Source organism: Mustela erminea, chromosome 8 (genome assembly GCF_009829155.1).
Source record: "Mustela erminea isolate mMusErm1 chromosome 8, mMusErm1.Pri, whole genome shotgun sequence".
Classification (NCBI taxonomy): Eukaryota; Metazoa; Chordata; class Mammalia; order Carnivora; family Mustelidae; genus Mustela; species Mustela erminea.
This window is the reverse complement of record NC_045621.1, coordinates 95866111-95887301: the sequence shown is the minus strand read 5'-3', so window position 1 is coordinate 95887301 and position 21191 is coordinate 95866111. Positions and strand designations below refer to the sequence as shown.

Below are 21191 nucleotides of genomic sequence, written 5' to 3'. Positions count from 1 at the left end.
TTGTCAATCTCTGCTCTATCCATGGAGTCCTCTTTCTATAGGATTTTGCTTGGTGTCCTAAGACTCATCTCTACACTTGAGTCCACTTTAAGACATCTTCGCATAAGGTGTGCATCCAATTGTTGTGTTTCTCTGTCCTCTGGAAATGCCTTTTTTTTTTTTTTTTTTGAGATTTTATTTACTTGTCAGCACAAGCAGGGGGAGCAGCAGGCAGAGGGAGAGGGGGAAGCAGGCTCCCCACTGAGCAGGGAGCCCCACTGTGGGGCTCCATCCCAGTACCCTGGGATCATGACCTGAGCTGAAGGCAGCCACTTAACGACTGAACCACCCACACCCCTGGAAATGCTCCTTCTGCGTGGCAGGTCAGAGGCTAGTGGTTAGGGGCACGGGCTTTGGAGGCAGGCGGTGTGGTCGTGTCACATTCTGGCTGCGGAGCCCGGGCCCTCAGAGTGCAACACGACTCCGTGATTGCGCATGTAAGCGAGGTGCTTGTGTCCAGTGTTGCTAGTCTGACGAGTCCTTGGCCTGTCCTAGAGCTTGCACGCTGTCCTCTCCCCCCCCATCCTTGTTCTGCCGATTTGAAAAGAGACTTCTGAACTTCTTTTGGAATTGGGGAATTCAGAAGTAGTGCCTGGAAGATGTCCCAGGCGGCCTGTGTGGAACAGTCGGAGCATTCATCTGTGGGGTGTGGACGGCGTTTCTGCGCGCTCCTCTGCCACGACGAAGAGGGGGTGAGGGGGAGAGGGGGTAAGGAGGAGAGGGGCGTGTGGAGCCAGGGCCTCCTGCTGCAAGGCCTCCACCGCATCTTCCCGGCCCGCGTGGCAGGGCCATGCCGGTCAGTGACTGCACGGGAACTGTGTCATGAATGCTGTCACTCACCCTCGTCAATGCCCTTCTTGTTTCTGAGGTGAATTGATCTCTGTCTCTGTGGCCTGACCCAAATTCTGATGCCCGGTGGTTGCCTCTTATCTACGACACTGGCCCTGTCTGCTTGCGCCGTCCGGGGCCATGAGAGACAGCCTCCCTTAGTGGCGCATCCACATCTTAGTTGCTACAACCTTTCTTGCCTCTTTGGTGCCCTTTGCTGTTCTGGATGCAGGGACTGTGGCTCAGGCTGAAGCAGTGTAGGCCTTCAGCAGGTCTGCCACCCTCCCCTGCCCGTTTCCCGTTTCCCTGCTGTGGCTTTTCCCTCCTGGCTTCCTACTCTGCCTTACCTCCAGTGTCCGTCCTGACTGCCTGGACTTCTTGAGCCTCAGTTGTCCCGTTGACTGGCTGTTTCCCCTCAAGCCTGGCACTCTGGGAAATGTCTGTGTGCTCTGCAGCTATATGACAGTGCGATCCTTGTGTATACAGCTAGAAAAAGACGGACGGGGGTCCCTGCTCTCGTGAACGCTGTGTTCATTTTGGAGGGAGAAATAATAGAGACAATATCAGATAGTAATTCCAGGAAGAAAGATGAGACAGCGATGTGTGATTCTTTAAAAAATGCACGAGGCACTACTTGGAACAAGAAGGTCAAAGAAAGCCTCTCTTAGGTGTCTCTTAGCCCTACTGACGTTGGGGAGCTGTGGGTGGGGTGGGAGGAGGGCCCTTGAGGCCCAGCAGGCCAGGCAGAAGGCAGGGTGTGTGCCCCAGGCCTGCAAGTGCACTCTCGGGGCAGAACTGAGGTTGCTGGGGCTGAACAACGGGAGCCAGGAGCGGTGTGGAAGGGGCCCTTTTGGGCTCTGGATCTCAGTGTGACGGCAGGGGGAGAGGAGTGCAGGCGGATGGATGTTCTTGTGAGGGAGTCTGGCCTGCCCTGGGGCCTGGGGGCCTTGACCCCTCCCTGTTTTCTCCTCACCCCCCCCTTAACTCTGGGTGGGGGAAGAGAGGTAAAGAGGAAGAAGCTCCTCCTGTTTCCTTAAAGAGGTGAGGTTTGCGAAACGTGGGCCCTGGAGAAGAGGGTAGGATTTTTGGTTGCTGGTCAAAGGGCAATGCATTGGGCTTCAGGTGGCCCTTGTTGGCCTGGGGATGCCCACTTCTAAGACATTGACATCATTTAGGGTTCTGCTCATAGGCCAAAGGGAGGCCCCCACTGTGATGCTGGCATGGTGGCCTCTTGGTAGCTCCTGCTCAGTGTTGCAGACCTACATAAAGTCTGGAGAGTTAGATGAGCTTTTATGCATGTTTGGTCCCACCCCTGCTATGAAAGAGAAGATGAAAAATACTTAGGTTGAATTTCACCAGAGATTTAAAAAAAAGCCTGTGAATGGCTTTTTAAAAATTGTATTTATTTTTCTTTCTTTCTTTTTTTTTTCTTTCTTTTATTTTTTTTGACTCTGTTCCTTCAAATATGATCAAGGCACTGTTTTCTTGGAGGGCGGGGGCGCTGTGGAGAACCACCATTGCCAAAGCAGCAATTCTGCACCCTCGAGGGAAACACACTGCTTTGGAGTGACACTAGGAGGAAGAGAGGCGCTGGGCTGGTCAGTGTGTCGGAGGAGCGCCGTGGTTGCTCTCCGGGACGTGGCTGTTGTGATTGAAGGAAGGGCTTTTTGCTTTAGAAAGTTGGCAACCTAAAACAGGCCTCTCTGGGCTTGGAGCTCTTCCAGGGCTGTGTGGTGGCAGTCCCCCCACCTGGCACCCCGGCAGAGCCAGGCTGAGTTTCCAAGCACGCCCAGCAGGGCCGCGTGTCTGAGGAGGGCCTCGGGGGTGCTGTAAACAGGAGAACAGTCAGACTGTGTCTCTGGCAGGGATTGGAGCCTGTTCTTCTGCTCTCTTTGTCCGCAAGACCTGTCCTTTCCTGCCTCATTGCTGCTTCAAGTCCTAGCTTGAGGAGAGAACAGGCATGAGGGGATGTGTGTGTGACTCTTGGGCTCAGAGTGCCCGGGCCCCTGAAGTGGGGTTTCTCCCTTCACCCAGGGGCCTGTCAGAACCGGCTGGGCAGACGTCATGCCACTGTGGCCACCCTCAGGAGCTGTGGACCCTTCCCAGACCTGTCTGGGTACCAAGCTGTCTTCTGGGACTGCTGGCGGGGTGGTGCCTGTCCCCGAGTCCCTGCCTCTGCCCTTCCTCCCACCTGCGTGCCTTCTCTCCCCATAGCTTGCTCCTCCTCTCCTTCTGTTCTCTCTTTCATGATTTCCTTCTCAGTCTTACAACCCCTAGACCACCTATTTTTCTAACACCTAAACCACCTCTCGTTACATAGTTACTGGTCTATTGCTCATCTCTCTCCTTCATGTAGCAGGTGAGCCCCCAAAGAGCAGGGATTTTTGCCCCTCTTGTTCCCCCTGTGCTGCGGGGCTCAATGCGTGCTTGGCCCTTAGTAGGAGCCAGGAGTGATCGGCAGCAGCCCCGTCACCCTCTTATCTGTGTGGGACCGTTCCAGCTGGGGCTAATTGGAAAGTCGAGTTTTTAGGGAGATTGGAAATAAGACGAGATTCCCCCTGCATTCCATGTCTGGGGGTGGCTCCGAGTGGCTCTTGTGCTCCTGATTCTGACATAGGAACCAGTGTTTATTCTGGAACATCGTTAGGGAGTGTTCATATGTGGCTGTAGGGTTCCTTACTGGGTGTGTGACCTTGGGCAGGTGACTGATGTTTTAAAAGCCCGCTTCCTCTTTTGTAAAACTGAGGATATAAGAGTATCATTCACCTCCGAGGCTTGTCATAAGGCTCACCTGTTACAAAGCTTACTTAGGCACTTAGATGAGTGAAAAGCATTCATTGTTGGGAGTTCTCACTAACTGGGGCCGACATGTACCGACGGCTGTTAGCACCGCACCAGAACTGTTCGTGTGAAGTGGACGCTTGTTTATAAGTTTGAACATAGGGCTTCAAGAACGTGTTTATGTAGCTGTTCTCCATGTTTACAAGGGATAAGACATGAGAGGAAGTAAGGTTCCTCATGTTTACAGGGGATAAGACAGGAGAGGAAATAAGCTCTCCTCCAGAGGGAGGGAGACAAGGACAGGCGAGGCTTGTCCACCAGAGTCACCAGGCCTGCCGTGACAGCACCAGCACTGGGCCACACCGGCCGGGGCTGAGGACAGGGTTGCGGCTCCAGACAGAATCTGTCTGGCTTTTCCCTGGGCCCCTCTAAAAGTGTGCGGGCTCTACAGAGTGACTTTGGCATTTTAGAAACAGGAGCTGTGACTGTCACTGCCCCATTCAAAAGAGAAGGCTTCCCCCTGTGGGCTGGGAGCTGGGCCGGATTTGGTGAGCTCCCGCCATCTCTGAAGGAAGGCACTGCTGGAGGGCACTGTCTCTGGTACGGTGGTGAGCGGGAAGGAGGAGTGTGTGGTGGCTGCCTTTCCTGACGGTGAGGGAGGTGTGCACCCCGGGGAGTCTGGTCAGGACCCTGAGTGACAGTGGGCTTGACCACTCAGAGCCCAAATCCATTTCTGTTCTATAAAAAGGATTAAAATGCTGGACTCCAATTCCATGCATCTGGCTGGGTGTCAGGAAAATTGAGAAAACAGCCCAAGAGCTCTGTTCTGGATATTTACAGATTCCAGGATGCACTTGAGATCATCAATAGGCCAAGATACGATTTTTTTTTCCTCACATTCTGCTGCCTAGAAAATGCCTAGAAATACTAGAGACACCCCCCATAGCACCTCAGGAATAACATTTGCTTCTGCAACACATTGGAGTCAAAGCCGAAGTCTGCCCTTGCAGCCGAACCCAGGAGAGAACAATAGTCAGTAATACTGCGCATCTGAGCTGCCCTTTCTCTTTGAGGTGGTGGCTCAATGCCCATTGTGACATGGTGTGGCTGCCCGTGACAGCTGCGGGGCGAGAGCATGGTCACAAGTTTAGGTGGCTTTAAAAATTCACATGCGGGAAGGCAGTGAGGGTCAATCACTGAGCTGTTTTGGGGGGCAGGGGGTGCCTTCTTACCTGACATCAGGTACGTGGGGCCAGTATCTTGGGGAGGGTAGAATTCACTGCACTGGATATATTTCAAATAGCATTAAACCTCTGTGATTGTCAGAGTACCGTGAATACAGAAAGTGGAGAGCATGTAGGCCGTAAGGCAGTGAAAAACCCTGGACACTCTCGGTCCTTGACCTGAGTGGGCTTGGTTTAACATGAAAGGAAAGAAGTTCATTTTCAACGGAAGCAGCTGTGTGAGTCACCATTTCCAGACTATTTAAAGCAAGATAGAAGATGCTGTCAGTGAAACACACAAGGGCGAGGATGATGCCACGCCCATTTCTGTACTCGAAGAAATAAAGAATAAAAAGTAAAACACTCCCTGACCCCAAATCCAGATAAAATTTGATTTCCTTCCAGTCCTTTTTTAAAATGCAGATCCATGTACATACGTCATTTTTAAAAAATTGGAATATTTCACATACAGCTTTTTAAACTCTCTTTGTTGTATTTCCTCATGCCATTAGATATTTTTAATGGCCATACACTTTTTTTTTTAACCATCCGTTCAATAAATATTCAGTGGGCTCCTGACGTTAACAGCCGGTGGTGATAAACAGAGATGACAAGACGCCTGCTCTGCCCTCCCTGAGTTCCAGTCCAGTGATTTATTCTGTCTTATGAATGGATAGGCATATGTAATTTAATCTTTTTGTTGGGCATTTGGGTAGTGTCCAGTTCTTATCTATAATAAATAACATCATGGTGTCCTTGTACATAATAAATGGACTGGATTTTGCTTATTACTCTAACTGTATTGTCTTTCTGTGTAGAGGTCACTGTGAAATTAAAAATATATAACTGATGAAACTTGACATTCTGGCAGTCAGTGGAAGGGAGAGGTTGGAGCTAATTCTTTTTTCATTAGCACCTTCCTTTCTCATTAGTGCCCTGTCTTTGCTGGTTTCTCCCAAGCAGCAAGTGAAGCTGCCCCTTGTTGAAGCTCTGCCCTGCGGGGCAGCCATGGTGGAGAGGGACTTGGATTAGGAGCAAGCCCAGATGCAAATAATATTTTCCAGTTCAGATATAAGTCCTTGCTCATTGCACGGTTGGTTCTGTGCAGGCAGGTCATGCTGGCTACACCTTAATCCCATTGTGGCTGTGCCCAGAGTCCTTGACTCGTGGATTCCACAGATTCTGATGGAGGGCCTTGAGGACAGAGCCTGTGGAGGTTGGCCTGGAGGACAGCAGGCTAGATAACTGCTGCTTTGGAAGCATGTCCCCTGGGGACAGGGTGGGCTACCAGAGGCCCCAAGCACCGCCTTTCTGGATCATTCCTCAAATACTGATTGCCTGAATAACCTGGGCAGTTGGGGTTTACTGCCCTGTCTAGACCTATAAACTGATAGACTTTCCTACCAACAGGACCCCCTTTGTCTTGAAATCCCATCTCTTTGGGCTCCAACTTTGGAAGCACGTTTAGCCGGCAGTGAAATCACCTTGGCTGTCCTGCTCAAGAATGTGGCAGCTTTCTCCAGCTCCTGCTCACCCCCTGGAGTCATGCTTTCTGGAAATGAAAACTTAAAGAAGCTGTCAGGGCACCTGTTCTGAGATTTTTGTCGATCTCGCCCTTGATCAAAGCACTTCTAGTATGATAGAAAGCAAAGCTAACTTCCCCCAGAAGGACATTTTAAATGTTTTCAATTGCTTTGATCTCATCTTTGTCATGTACAGTAAGTTTTAGGAATATAGAATTCTGGTAGTAATGTTGGGATTAAATTTTTATGGCTAAGGCTTTGAAGCACAAACAAAATTTTAAAAGCCTGTTAGTAATTGAAAGTTGTAATCCTGCTGAGGACACATTTTACTGCTATAATAACTGTAAAACACAATGATAAATATAAAAATGTTACACTAGAATTTGAAGGAATATTTTTGCCCTAATTTCTTTATTAAGCTCTGTAGAACTTATCCATAGGTGTACAATCTTATTGGATAAGTGGATTATCATTAAGACTAAAATATAAAAATGTTCTGGTATTTAAAATTGCAGTAAAACAGATTTTGCAGGTTTAACTGTAAAATGCAAAGGTGAGAAATAATTTCATCCTCTAGAAAGGTATGATTTCCTTAGCCTTATTGATGGGAAGTCTCTTCTAGTCCGTTTGTTTGTTGATTAATTCATTCATATGTTCACTTGTGTAACACACACATAACTGAGCACTGTAGTGTGCCAGTTGATAAAGACACAGAGATGGAATTGGCAACATCTTTGCCCTTGTGTATTTTGTTGACACTATCTTTTATCTTGTGTCGAACTGTCTTGAAATAGGGACTCAAAACAGCTTCTTGTTGAAAATAAACTTCTTTTCTTTCACACTGGAAGAGAAAACATGCCTATCCAGGTAAAGTGCCTAGGGAGCCCAGGGTTTTGGATTGCTTTATATTCCATTTTCATTTTGAGGAAGAAAGTATGGAAATGCAAACTCTGTAGTATTTTTAGTATGGGAGTTGCTCAGCGAACAGTGGCATCAGTGAGCCTTGAGGATGGTTGGGATATGATTTAACAAAAGCATGTGGCAGAAGCCCAGAGGTTAATCCCCAGTAAATGTGCTCAGAAGCAGCAGGTCAGAGACACCTGCTGGCTGGCAGGTCCACAACACTCCTTCAGAGGCAATATGGAGCCATAGGTAAGTGCCATTGGATCTGGAACCAGACTGTCTGAGCTGGAACCCTTGATCTGCAGTCATCTGGGGCAAATGACTTCATCTGTTTGTGCTGCGGTTTATCCTCTGTAAAATGGAGATGGTAACAGTAATACACTCCTCATTGTCTTGGTAGGACTCTGTGAAGTAATGGCGAGAAGGGCTGGGGACAGCAGCTGACACAGCTCAGTCAGTGGCGCTTTGGGGGTGGGGCAGTAGTGGTGTTGGTGGCACGTCCTGTAGTTGTGATAGTGAAGCGTTAATGTCTTTCTCATGGTCATGACTTCTCCTCGTTGCACCATGTCACACCATGTCACACAATCACAGAGGTCACCCTCTAGTAGGTGAGTTCAACAGGAGAGAGTAGGTCACCCTTATTGGGGACTGTATTTTAGGAATCGAGGAAGACTGGCTTCTTGTTTTTTGATATTTTTTTAGTATAGTTGACATACAGTGTCACATTAGTTTTAGGTATGTGACTTAGTGATTGGACAAGTTTGTACGCTATGCTGTGTCTATCACTGGTGTGATTACCATGTGTCCCATTACATCACTATGACAATGTCGTTGACTGTGTTCCTTATGCTGCGCCATTTATTCCCGTGAGTTACTCATTCCATAACCGGAAGCTGCTCTGTCCCACTCCCTTTCACCCATTTTGCTCATCCCCTACACCCCCCTCTATTGCAGGTGTTAGTTCTCTGTATGTATAGATCTGATTCTGTTTTGTTCTTTTTTTTTTTTTAAATAAGGTATTTGTCTTTCCCAGTCTGACTCACTTCACTTAGCATGATACTCCCCAGGACTACCCATGTGGTCCCAAATGTCATGCACTCATCCTTTTTATGGCTGTGTAGTATTTCTTTGTGTACATCACATATTTTTTTATCTCTTTGTCTATTAATGGGCACTTAGATTGCTTCCATAATTTGGCTATTGTAAATAATGCTACAATAAGTACAGGGGTGCATGTGTCTTTTTGAATTAGTGTTTTCGTATTCTTTGGGTCAATACCCAGTAGCAGTATACTGGATTATTACTGGTATTTCTATTTTTAATTTTTTGAGGAACTCCATACTGCACCCAATTGTATTACCACCAACAGTGCAAGAAGGATATTTTTTCTCCACGTCCTCACCCACATGTATTGTTTCTTGTGTTGTTGATTTTAGCCATTCTGACAAGTGTGAGGTGATGATGTCTCATGGTACTTTTGATTTGCATTTCCCTGGTGATGAGTGATGTTAAGGATCTTTTCATGTGTCTGTTGGCCCATCTGGATGTCTCCTTTGGAGAAATGTTGATTCATGTCTTCTCCCTGTTTTTTTTTTTTTTTTAAAGATTTTATTTATTTATTTGTCAGAGAGCGAGCGAGCAAGAGCGAGCACAGGCAGACAGAGTGGAAGGCAGAGTCAGAGGGAGAAGCAGGCTCCCTGCGGAGCAAGGAGCCCTATGTGGGACTCGATCCCAGGACGCCGGGATCATGACCTGAGCCGAAGGCAGCTGCTTAACCCACTGAGCCACCCAGGCGTCCCTTCTTCCCGTTTTTTAATTGGATGATTTGGTTGTTTGGGTATGTTATAGAAACTCTTTATATGTTTTGGAGATCAGCCCCTCATCGGATATACCATTTGTCATTCTTCTCCCATCCAGTAGGTTGTCTTTTTGTTTTGTTGATGGTTTCCTTCACTCTGCAAAACCTTTTTATTTTGTTGTAGTCCCAATAGTTTATTTTTGGCTTTTGTTTTCCTTTCTCAGGAGACATAGCTGGAAAAATGTTGTTATGCCCAATGTCAGAGAAGTTAATACCTGTGCTCTCTTCTAGGGTTTTTATGATTTCAGGCCTCACATTTAGGTCTTTAATCCATTTTGAGTTTGTATTTGTGTGTGGTGTAAGAATGTGGTCCAGTTTGATCTTTTCCATATAGCTGTCAAGTTTCCCCAACACCATTTGTTGAAGAGTCTGTCTTTTTCCCATTACATGTTCTTGCCTGCTTTGTCATAGATTAATTGACCATGCAACTGTAGGTTTATTTCTGGGCTCTGTATTCTGTTCCACTGATCTATGTGCCTGTGTGCCATTACCATACTATGTTGATTACTGCAGCTTTATAATATATCCTGAAATCTGGAATTGTGATACCTCCAGCTTTGGTCTTCTTTTTCAATATTGCTTTTGCTATTCAGGGTCTTTTGTGGTTCCATACAGATTTTAGGATTACTTGTTCCATTGCTATGAAAAATATTGTTGGTGTCTAATAGCGATTCCATTAAATCTATAGACTGCTTTGGGTAGTATAGACATTTTAACCATACTCTTCCAGTCCATGAGCATAGAATATAGTATCTTTCCATTTGTTTGTGTCATCTTAAGGGTGATGTAACAGTTCTGTATTCTCCCTAGGCTGTCCTCCACCAATGACTATCACTGATAACTATGGTTTGGGATGGGGCGGGGGATGGGGGGTGGGGTCTCTGTCCCATAGTCCTCTTGCCTTTTAACAGAAAGACAAAAAAAATTGCAGAAGGTTACCAGCCCTCGAGAGACCATCAGCTTGGGCTGGGCCTCCGTCAGCTCCTGAAAGGAGGAGAGCTGATTCCTTCATTGTACTTTGCATTGTATTTGTAGCAGTGCCTCCAGTTCCTTAGCAAATGGAGGTCACGCATAATGCAAGTTCGGTACAAGGGGTAGTAAGGAAGAAAGGGTTGGGAGCGTATGCCTAACTCAGTGGTTCTCACATTGGGGCTTCGTGCCCCTCTCCCCCCAGGGGCATTGACAGGAGGGGGTTTTGGTCTTCACGTGGAAGGATTGCTATAGTCGTTCAGCCTCTAGAGGCCAGGGGTGCTGCCAAACACCCTTCCATGGATGAGACGTCTCTTCCATGGATGAGACGTCTCTCCACAGCAAAGGATGGTCTGGCCCAAAGTGTCAGGAGTATCAAAGCTGAGAAAGCCTGATTTAACCCATCCTAGGGATCCCGGGCTTCTGTGTCTAGCTCATCTCAATTGCGGGTAATACTTAAATGCCACTTTCTCTGTGGACTGCTTGGCTGGTGGTAGGGCCTTCAGGCAACGAGGCTGGAGATGGAGGGTCTTGATCTCCTGCATCTGCGCAGGGCTTTTGTCACACGCTGCAGCCACCTCCCAGTGGCGCCGCTGCCCCTGCCCCCAAGGGCCGGCCTCTGGCGATCTTCAGAATTCCGGAGAAGCAGTTGATGCTTTCAGTTCATTGTAAGCGCACAGCTGGTGGCCGGCTCCCCTTTCTGCCAGCTGAGGGTATGCCAGGGTTGACAGTGAGTCATGCTGACCACGGGACTGCAGCTCCTGGAGGGCAGTGAGCTCATGACCCTTCTGATAAACTGATGAGAGTGCTGCCTTGCTCAGGAAGACATTTCTTGAGGAAGGATGCAAGCGTTTCCCAGAGGAAGTTTTATTTTTTATTTGTATGTGTAGCAGGTGGTTATATAGTGCTTCTCATGTACCAAGTGGTGTTCAGAACATTTTGTAAGAATTAACTCATGAAGTCTGCATAACAAACTAAAGAGGTTAAGTTTATCCTTAGCACTCGAGAATGAGGACGTAACTGAGAAACGTTGTCTCCAGAGTCTGGGCCCTCAACCACAGGGCTATGGAGGAAAGACCTTGAACTTTACACTTGGGCTCTTTTTCTACCCTGGCTCTTGACTTCTGGCTGGTCCACTGAGGCATCAGGGAACAAGGCCAACCCGATTCAAGTTCCCACTCCAGTTTATTATCTCTGTAGCCGTGAGCACGTCACTTCATGCCTGTGAGCTTTGTGTTCTCCTCTGTAAAATGAAGTCATTTTACCTCACCTACCTCACGGAGGAGGCGAAGGTAACGTGGGCTTCTTAGATTTGCAGGTGGGCTGTAAAAGGCATTCAGGAAACATTAGCTCCCTTCTGCCCTTCTCTGCTGTGATGGTGTTTTTAGCCTGTTGCTCTAATGTCGTAGCCGTCTTCTTACCTGTAGGTGAGAGACGGGCTGAAGAGCAAGAAATAGCCCTGGTTGGGTATTTGTTAGAACGAATGAACGAACTGCTGCAGAGGTTGACCTTGTGAGGAAGTCTGATGTTCCGCTCGGGGAGAGTGGTGGGGAGGTTGTGCTTATGCCAAACACAAAGCACCAGACTTTGTGGGTTTGCTTTCTGCTTGCAATAGTTAGTCTGCTCCTGCCATGGCTCCCATCTGTAAACCACCAACAATATAAACTTCCATGTCCACTACACATCTTTGTTTTTGTTCTGATGACTTTCGTCTCCACCTGGCAAAATAGGACAGCCTGAGTGCCTTATGGCCAAGGTTCAAGGTTAGCTGGCTGTGTTCTGGGACCGGTGAACTGATCCAGTGTGCGCTTCTCTCCTGGTCAGGTGAGGTCACCTGCTCAAAGCAAGTTGGTACTGTTCCCAGTAGGAGGGAAAGCGGCAACTTTGCACTTGTCTCAGCTCAGGGTGTTGCGTAACCTGCTCCCTGCATGGTACTCTTCTCCCCAGAACCACTCCCAATTCACTCATGAAGCTGGACTCTAGTCCCATGGATGGCTGGCCAAGTGTCCTTCTGCCTTTCTCACACGTGCAGGTCAATGTATCTTTCCCTGATTATGAGTTGCTAGAGGAGAGAGGCTTAATTAATCTCCTTGTATGTGTGAAATACCTTGTGTACAAACTTTGTAAATGCTTTTGTATCCATGAGGATAAAGTGTCTGTCTGGAGAGAATTGGGAGAGGTGTCCCACAGTCAGATGTGTGAGAAAGGGAATCAGCTCTTAAATGTAAGCACCATGAGAGAATATCCCAGCATCTAGAACAGTGCCTGGCACAGTAGTTGTTGAGTAAATATTTCCCAAATGAAGGAATGAGTCTGATCTTAATTTAAGTATCTTTCTAAACCTCATTGTAGTTACCTCTGCGTTAACCCAGCATGCCCAGCATCTGGAACTGTAGTCTTTATTAACTATTACCAAAGTACCCAACAAAAGTAAAGACTTGGCAAAAAAAAAAAAAGGGATGTACTAGAGTATACAGCACTGAAACTAACAATGAACTTGGTCCAGAAGCTACTGTAAGACCTCGCTTCACTTGGGGGTTGTCATTGTATAGGTCAGACCCATCATGCTGTACGAAGGAAGTTAACAGAGTGCTTTGATAGGATGCTAAGAAACATGGAGTTTCTCTATCTCCTTAGTGGCTGGGAATAATTTTATGTCCCCTCCTGCTAAACTCGTGTGACAGAAGAGACCAATGTGTTTTGTACTCTCTGGGCCACTTGAAGATGACCTCTGTCATCTTTAAGATAGGGTTTTTCAAGACATGTCTTCAAGCAGTATTTCTCAACTATGCCACTCTTTTTGGTTCTTCATGTCAGAGACAGAGGAGGAGGAGGAAGAGGAGAGGAGAGAGAAAATGCACCAGACACATGTACAGAAGCCAACGAGTTTTTAAACTCTCTGCATTTTCTTTTACAGATCTGAAGAAAACTCTCGCCGTGCTGTTGGATAATATCTTGCAGCGCATTGGCAAGTTAGAGTCAAAGGTGGACAATCTTGTAGTCAACGGCACGGGAACAAATGCGACCAACTCCACCACAGCTGTCCCCAGCTTGGTCGCACTTGAGAAAATTAATGTGGCAGGTAAGAGCGGCTGTTGTGCGCCCTGATGTGGAGTCCAACTGTGCTCTGACCTGGGAAAAGAATCAAGGAGCACAGTGGTTCTTATTGGGGTAAACCCCATCAACTTGGTCCGACCCCTCTGAAGCTGATTTTAAATTTATTTTTGATTAACATGTTAAAAGACTTTAAAGGCTCATCGCGATGTGTAATATCTGGTGGTTTCTGTAACACGTTTCATATAATAAGCTCCGGAATTCACTTTTAATGAGAAGATTCTTTGCATGGATAAATGAAATAGAGAGGTTATCTGGGAAGTTTGTGCCAGTTAGAGATCCTTTCTCCTCCCCGTTTTTATCAGACAATTTCAAAAGTCTGTTCTGTGTAAGAGATTCTCTCCTTCCCGTTGTTAAGGAAGAGCCACCATTGCAAAAAATGCATTTTGTGTGTACATGGGGAGATAGAAATTCTGGAAATGGGTCTGATAAAATAAACAGCCCCTGCCTGAGCTTGGGCTGCTTCTGTTGCTGCTCCCGGGCACCACCCTGCCTGTCTCCTGGGGATGCACTTTGTCTAGCCTCCTCTTTAAAGTGGAATCTTGGATGAGAGAAGAGGCATAGATTAAAAACCAATCCCAGATCACACACAGCCTGGTCTGCCCACGGCTTATGTGGATGCTCCCTTTGCACAGCCCTGGGGTTGGTCTGAGTCTCTGTGGTTGTGCTAGGATTTGCTTTCATTAGAATGAAAAAGCAGAGAGCCTGAGGATAAAGATGAGTTGCTTTGGGTGAAGTGTTGTAAATGAGTTGTCTGCGCTCCTGGTGGTGGTATCCAAACTCTACTTAATGGATAAAATAAGGAGCTGGGTTGCTTTCTGCTACTTTGAAAATCGAATTTAGCGTCCTTTTGGGTTTCTCTCTACCTCTCACTTGCGCTGTAGAAATGTACAGACTAAAGTGGGAGAGATTCTTTTCCTTTCCTACCTCCCAGTGTCAAAACATTTAATTGTTTCCCATTATGCAAGCTTGTTGTATTACTTTTCTCTTCTGTTCTTTGCCCTTTAGCAAGTGTTAAATTACAAAATATATTTCTAATAATCCAAAGTGTCCAACCAAAGAAAGGTATTAAAAATAACTTTTAATTACAGCACAGAGGCAGTGTCATCTGGGCCATAAATCCTATCTTCCCTGCAGTTTCCAACAGCTTCTGTAATTAGACAAGAAAACCTCCCACTGTGTTGAGCTGCTTATTAATAAATGGAACCCATGCCTCTCCAGTCTCCACTCCTCCACGTTGTCTGCAGTAGACAATGCTGTTGGACAGGTCCTATCTGCTGACTTCATGGCAGTTCTGCATTATCATATTTCCAGAGGTGGAGTGGGGTGCTCTGCCTTGACCTTTGCCGCCTCCCACTGTCTCTGTCCTATAGAGCCCCTGTAAATAGGTCTGTTGTCATTCTCTGCCCTGATAAGGGATCAGCCTTTGGCTGTCCTCTTTGTGTGCCAGGCTCACTGGGAGGCTAATCCTACCTAGGCTCCAAGTACCTGGGTCCAGAATTGTAGGTGGACCTCCAGGAATGAAATGGGAGGGAGTTGGTGACTACTTCCTTCTAATGGGTTCCCAGCCCCACATGCTGAGTGAGTTAGTTGACTCGATTAACACATACCTCTTGAGCACATTCTCTAAGTTGTTAGCTCTGATGGGTCTCCTTGTCCCGTGCCACTGGTACTGTGTTTTACTGATAAAGAACCAAAGGATTTTGTGTGTTTTGTGGGGTTGGGGAGATGGGGGGAGGAGGGAGCAGATTTAGAGTTGTTCCTCTGATAATTAACTTCATTCTCCTTCCTTTGTATTTTTTGTGTGTGAACCACTCTGTCTTTGAGATTTTTATTGGCCAATCAGGAAAATAATCTAACGCCCAAATATAATGCCCAGATATAATGCCCCAAATCCCATCGACGGTGGCCATGTAAATGGGGGTAGCTATGAGGCTTCTCACAAGTATGTGCATTGTGAAGGTGGGTAGAATTGAGGCATAGGGGTCTTATGGAAGAGATACAGACTCCTAAGAATGGATTGTGACCCAGAAGATAATTGGAAGGGAGGGGAGGAAACTAATATCCAGCAGCCATCCAGGAAACACCGGTTAATGCTTGTGACCCTTGGCACGATTTTACCCAGTCTTCTCAACATCTAGGAGAAGCTAGAGTTTATGGAGTTTGGGTGTTTGGAGCAGGGGCTACCTTTGGTATTGGAATCCCTTGAGCCTCAGCTTAAGACCGAGCACCATAAAGAGGAGAGATGGTGAGTATTGGCTGTCTTCCTTGCTTTCCTTTGTAAATCATCACAAATGGGCAAGTTTTGAAAAATAGGCTGCCATTTTCTTAGAAGTTCCTGGAGAGCTGACAGTTTCCTGGGATATTTAATAACTTGTCTAGTAAGGAAGTTCTCCATGTCTTAAGGGTCTGTTGTTGTGGCCAACCTGTGTAAAAAACAAGCTTGTCCCTGTGTAAGCAAGTGCATTCCTCCCTTAGCGAGACCAGGAGGAAAGAGAGGCATCTTCCTTTATTTCCCTGGAGGGTGGGGGAGGGGAGCTTTACAGTTTGTCAGCTAAACAACTTATATCTAACTCTTTGCCCTGTCTGCAGATGAGAGTGCCAAAAAGGACAGAAACTTCAGTTTGTAGCCCTTGCTCAGGAAGAAGTCATTTCTTGCTTTTGTTGCCCTCTCTCTGAGCCATGGCCCTACAGTCCCTGTACCCTTACTGTCCTAGCAGGAATGGCTTGGAGCTGGGAGAGAGTTCATTGTTATAGGGTTCCAGTTCCAACTGAGTGAAATTTTTCTTTCTCTCTTTTTGCATTAAGACATGTGGTAATTGCTCAGAAATGTTCTCCCTGGTGTGTCTTTACTGCTTACTCCGGTGTCTTACTGCTTGCTGATGTTTCTGATTGCTTACTGTCGTGTCTTATTGCTTGCTGATATATCTTCTAGTTGGCTCTAAACTGCTTCTAAATTGGGTACCATGGCAGTTGAAGAAGGGTTCCCTAAATTTATTTTCTTTTCAGGGATAGCTCTGTGTGTATGTGTGTATACATGCCCTTCCTCTGTTCGGCTGTGTTCTCTGTAACTTTTATCCAAAATGGCTTTTCTTTCTAAATTTATCACTCTTGGGCTTTTGGATGATGTAAAAGGGATGTTCCCCTAGAGAAATCTAGCTGGAAATGAACTTCATTGGAATCAAGAATTAGCTTGAACTGCATTTTTGAGCTTGGTTTATCTTGTTGAAGATATAGGTGAATCAAAGAAGCTAAAACCTAGATTAAAAAACAAAATCCCCACCCTTCAACCAGTCACCTAGTAAATCAGTTTCTCTTCCCTGAAAGAACTTGAATGTTTCTTTGCCAAAATTATCCCCTTTCAGAATGATGTTTTTGTTTTTTGGAAAGACCAAGTCTGCTTTTCTCTACTTTTATGGTTTTAAATTATGATGTGGAGCGAATAGTGTTGGATCTGGAGTTCTTTGCCATGTGCTAACATAGGGGAAAGATTTAAAGAGAAAAAAAAAAGAAGAAGAAGAAGAAGAAAAGAAAACCAAACAAAACAAAAAACCGTGATTGTGAACGTCCTTGCCATCTGAGGCCCGAGGGTGTCCCCTTAATCTTTGTTTAGCCCATAGTCTTGTTCAAAGCCTACCTGTTGACAGTACTCCGTAACTGCCCACGCCGATTGGATGATGCTGGAGGGGACAGCATGTGGTTTCACTGCTAAAAGGAGTTTCTCCTTCTGGAGAAACAACTTCTCCTCTTTTCCATTTCTGCTCCTGGGGATTTGCTTGGAAGTGGGGCTTGGCATTTCATTTCCCTTTCTCAAACCCTAGCAAACACCACCTATGAAGTAGGATTTTTTTTTCTTTTTTTTTTTTTTGGCCTTTCATATCTGAACTTCCCACAGATTCTTCCCTGCTGTGGCGCCCTCCCGGCAGGTGATGGATACAACACTAGATTATAATATTTTGGGGAATGGGCACGTGGTGCCGCTCTCCCCATCAGGTCGGGAGGGGTGCATGTTTCCCTCTACATTTCTTTCTTTATACTTTGAAGAACCAGCTCTCGTCTTTCCACATCAGCTGAGGAACTGATCAGCAAGGAGTGTTGCTAAAAGGCACAACTTAATGATAACATTGCTTTTGCATTATGATCACTTACAACTGCAAGGTCATTTAGGAAGCACAGTCACAGACCTGAAGGTGCAGGCACAACTCCAGTGGCTGGTTTCTAGTATTGAGTCTACACGGAATGGTAGCTACGCCTGCATTTCCCAAACGTGAGCAGCCACGTGCGGTGTATTTCCAGTGTCTGCTGGTGAAGTGCAATGTATTTGATCTGGGTTGCTGTTCCCAATAAAAAGAATCATAATTATTATTCTACCATTTAAAAATTGCAAATGAAAAATGTCCCCGCTGAGTTCCAGGACTTGCATTGGCAGTGCAATTTTCCCCCTTTTGTGCTACTAATGGACCTTGAAATTAAGTTGCACCAGTGCTCTTTGCTCTTTGGGTCCCCCATCTTATCAGTTGTGTTGGAGTAGCACCTGAAGTGCCCCAGCCCCCTGCCCAGCTCCACAGGTGGTCTTCTAGGGATCAGGTAACGGGCCAGCCTGTGGTGCCCGCAGGTGCTGCAGAGAAGCAGGACAGACCAGAGATTGCACGGTGCTTTCTTATTAATGTGAGCGAGAAACGACCATGTTTCTCCCATCGACACATCGCTCTCTGTTTCATTCTTTGTCAGGGCAGCACGAAAGACTTGGCTCCTTGTCAGAAACAATTCTTTTGATATCTTCCTAGAAAAATGTGTGTCATCGTTGGTGTGGTTTTCACTTCGTGTGGTCAGGGTGTTTTGATTTTTATCACGAAGAAGGAGAAGGAGTGCGGGAGGAGGAAGAGAAAGGAACATACGGTTCAAGAGAAGTGATGCCGCCCTTTGAGCATGGCTTTTACAGCATTGATTCTCAGCTGCGGGCGATTCTGCCCTCCCCCTCCCACCTACACATCCTGGCCACACGTGGCAGTGTCTGGAGACATTTTTGGTTGTCACAACTGAGAAGGTGCTATTGACATCTGGTAGAAAGAGGCCAAGGATGCTGCTAAACATTTTATAGAGCATAAGCTAGCCCCCACAACAGTGAACAGTCTAGCCCAAAATGTCAGTTATGCTGTGTTTGAGGAGTTCTTATTTGCAAGGTGGCGTGGAGTCTGGTGTTCCACGTGTGACTAGTGCAGAAAGATGCTGAGGATGTTGGGCTCAGCTCATGGGCCAGCTGAGACGTAAAGCCTCCTTCTCTCTTGCTCTCAAGGCTATTTGCAAGTCCTAAGCCCCAACCACTTTTAATTTTGCAACTGATCTTTAAGACCTCCAAGAAAGAGATTTTTATAAACTCCCAGAAGGCTCTTGGGATCCTGACCTTAAGAAACTCCTTTCCTGGACCCAGACCAGTAAATTTTTGGCAACACGCATTTCACTCCTGCTTATACAGAAGGTAATTATTTCTTTTCATGAAAGAGCCGCTAATTCAGAATAATGATGGCAAAGCAGCCTGAGAGAGTAGATTTAAATTACAAGAATGTTTTAGAGGAAGTTCTATTTTATTAATTTTAAGCAGAGTCTGTAATTATCAAGACACAAGAGAGTAAATTGAATAAGTTAAGGAAAACAAGACAGGTTCCCAAAGATCTACTTCACGGCACGAAACAGCCTACACAGCCTATTTGGAGCGGCAGGGAAGGAGGGGACCCTGAGAAAGGTAGGTTGAGGCAATCTGTGGAGAGTTTCCAGTGTAGAACTCGGGAGTTTGTGTTTGTTCTGTAGGCAGTGACAGCTGAGGAGGCTTTAAATAAAGCCGGCGGATAATGAGATGAGACCTGTATTTTCAGAGAAGAATTAATGGCCATGTGGAAGTGGGGTGCCTTAAAGGGGGTCCAACTGGAAGCCAGGTGAGAGAGTTGAGTGGAGGGCGGAGAAGGCTTGAAACGGGGCATCGCTATGACGCCCAGGGGAAGAGGGGATTAGAGACCTATGGCGGGTGGAGCTGACCTGAGGAGGACACTGTGGACCATGCGAGAGGATGGGGAAGGAGCTGTCGTCATGACCGGGTGATGCCTTTATTGAGGAAACAAGCCAGCACCTCCAGTATCTTATGAAGACAGTAGCCACGTGTTAATGCGGGTTGTTTTGCTGCAAACCACATGTTGAAGAATATCAGTTTAAAGGAATTTGGAACGTTGGTTCCGGTGCTCAGGCCATGGATGTGTTCAGGCAGTGTTCTGGAGCCAGGCTGCTCTGGTTCGAATCCTGGCTCCACCACTTCGCACCTGGTGACTGTGGGCATCTTTCTGAACCATTCTAGGGCTCTATTTTCTCGTCTGTACAGTTGGGAAAATACTAGTAATGCCCGCTTTCATGGGGGTTGTTGATGAGGATTAAGTAAACTTCTTAGACGGCTGGTACAAAGTTGGCGCTATATGAGTGTTAGCTAATTACAGTTCAAAAACATTAATTTTGTTGATGTCAGAATGGACTTGCATTGACTAGGTACTCAAATATCACCACCGGTAGTGACTATAATAATATTTGTGTAGTGCTGTATGGATTAGAAAATAGTTTCTCATATGCTACTTCATTTGAGTGCTTTAAACTTACAATTCCCAAATTGACCTTTTTTTGTCAATACTTAAAGGCTTAGCAGGAAACCCATGTATTTGTCAATAATCTCTTAAAAGAGGCAAAAAAAAAAAAAACCCGAAAAACTCAAAACACCTTAAACAGGGAGTTGGGGGCCCATGCAGTTGTCTAGTTCAGAAGATGATGCTGAGCTCAGCCCTGCTGGGTACAGACATGGGGACCATCTTCAAGAAGCCCAGCTGTATTGGCTTCTAAGTTGCCATCATTCTAAGGACATCTTCTTGGGGTGGTGGTTGAAACGGTGACAGTGGGGTCTAAGTTTCGGGGAGCATCATTGGGGAGGGTTCTGATCATGTAGTCAGAGTGCTCAATGACATCCTCTTTGCATATGCCTGGATCATGCAGGTCACCCCAGTGTGTCTTGGGTGGGGCGGGGGGAGGGTTCCAGGCAGCAGGTAAAATAGGTATGGTGACCACAGACGCATGTCACATTAAGGTTTGGATTTCCAGAATGATCCTAAGCCTGACTCAAACTTTTCTTTCCTTGGGGGTTCAGAGGACACAGCTCCAAGAATGCTAACCTTTCTTCTACCATTTTAAATGCTGCTGTTCTGGCTGAATGTGCACAGCCCTGCTGGGAGCTAGCCTCGCCTACACCATGCTATTTATTTATGCTGTTACACATTTATATGTTTCTGTCCTCAGCCTGGAATGCCCTTCCGTTTTTCTAGCTCTTAATTATCATCTTTCTCAAAACTCCTCTAAAAGCACTGTCTCCCACAATAAGCCTTATAGAGAGACCCTCCAGCCCCAAAGGTTTCTCATGCCCTTGCTTTGTGTTTTCACCACTGTTGTGGACATTCTCGGACCTTCCCAGGCTTCATCTTTCTCTGCAGCCAAGCTCTAAGCTCTTTGAAGGTATGGGCAAGATAGCCTACATTTTTTGTTTGAACCCAATACCTACCTGGGAGCCTGGCAAATAGCAGGTTTGCAATAGGTGCCCAACTGAATGCGCTCCTCCCCCTCTGGGACAAGCACCAGGGTCATCCACTGTCCTAGAACTGCTGTCATGACAGTGATGACCACACAGTCAGTTCTGGATCACTGTTTTTGCCCCTGGCCTGCTCTGATATTTTCCTGAACACTTCAGGAATTCCCAGAAGCACCTGGAAAGTTGACTGCTAACCTGTTCAAAGAGGAAAATGCTTTTGCTTTGCTACACTTTCTGAAAACTAAGGTTCCATAATAAGATCATTTATTTTGTAATATTTGGTGGCTAATTATGTAAATAGGCTTCAAACAATTCTGACGAGCTATAATATAATAAAAATT

At 46.3% G+C, this 21191-nt stretch overlaps 1 protein-coding gene across 1 annotated transcript in view; it reads left to right on the top strand.

The window, feature by feature from the left end:
• Nucleotides 1–21191, top strand: part of MGAT5 (alpha-1,6-mannosylglycoprotein 6-beta-N-acetylglucosaminyltransferase) — a 209153-nt gene that overhangs the window by 5850 nt on the left and 182112 nt on the right. Inside the window, 1 exon segment of the mRNA XM_032354087.1 lies at nucleotides 13042–13206. Within this exon segment, the coding sequence (XP_032209978.1) occupies nucleotides 13042–13206 (165 nt within the window).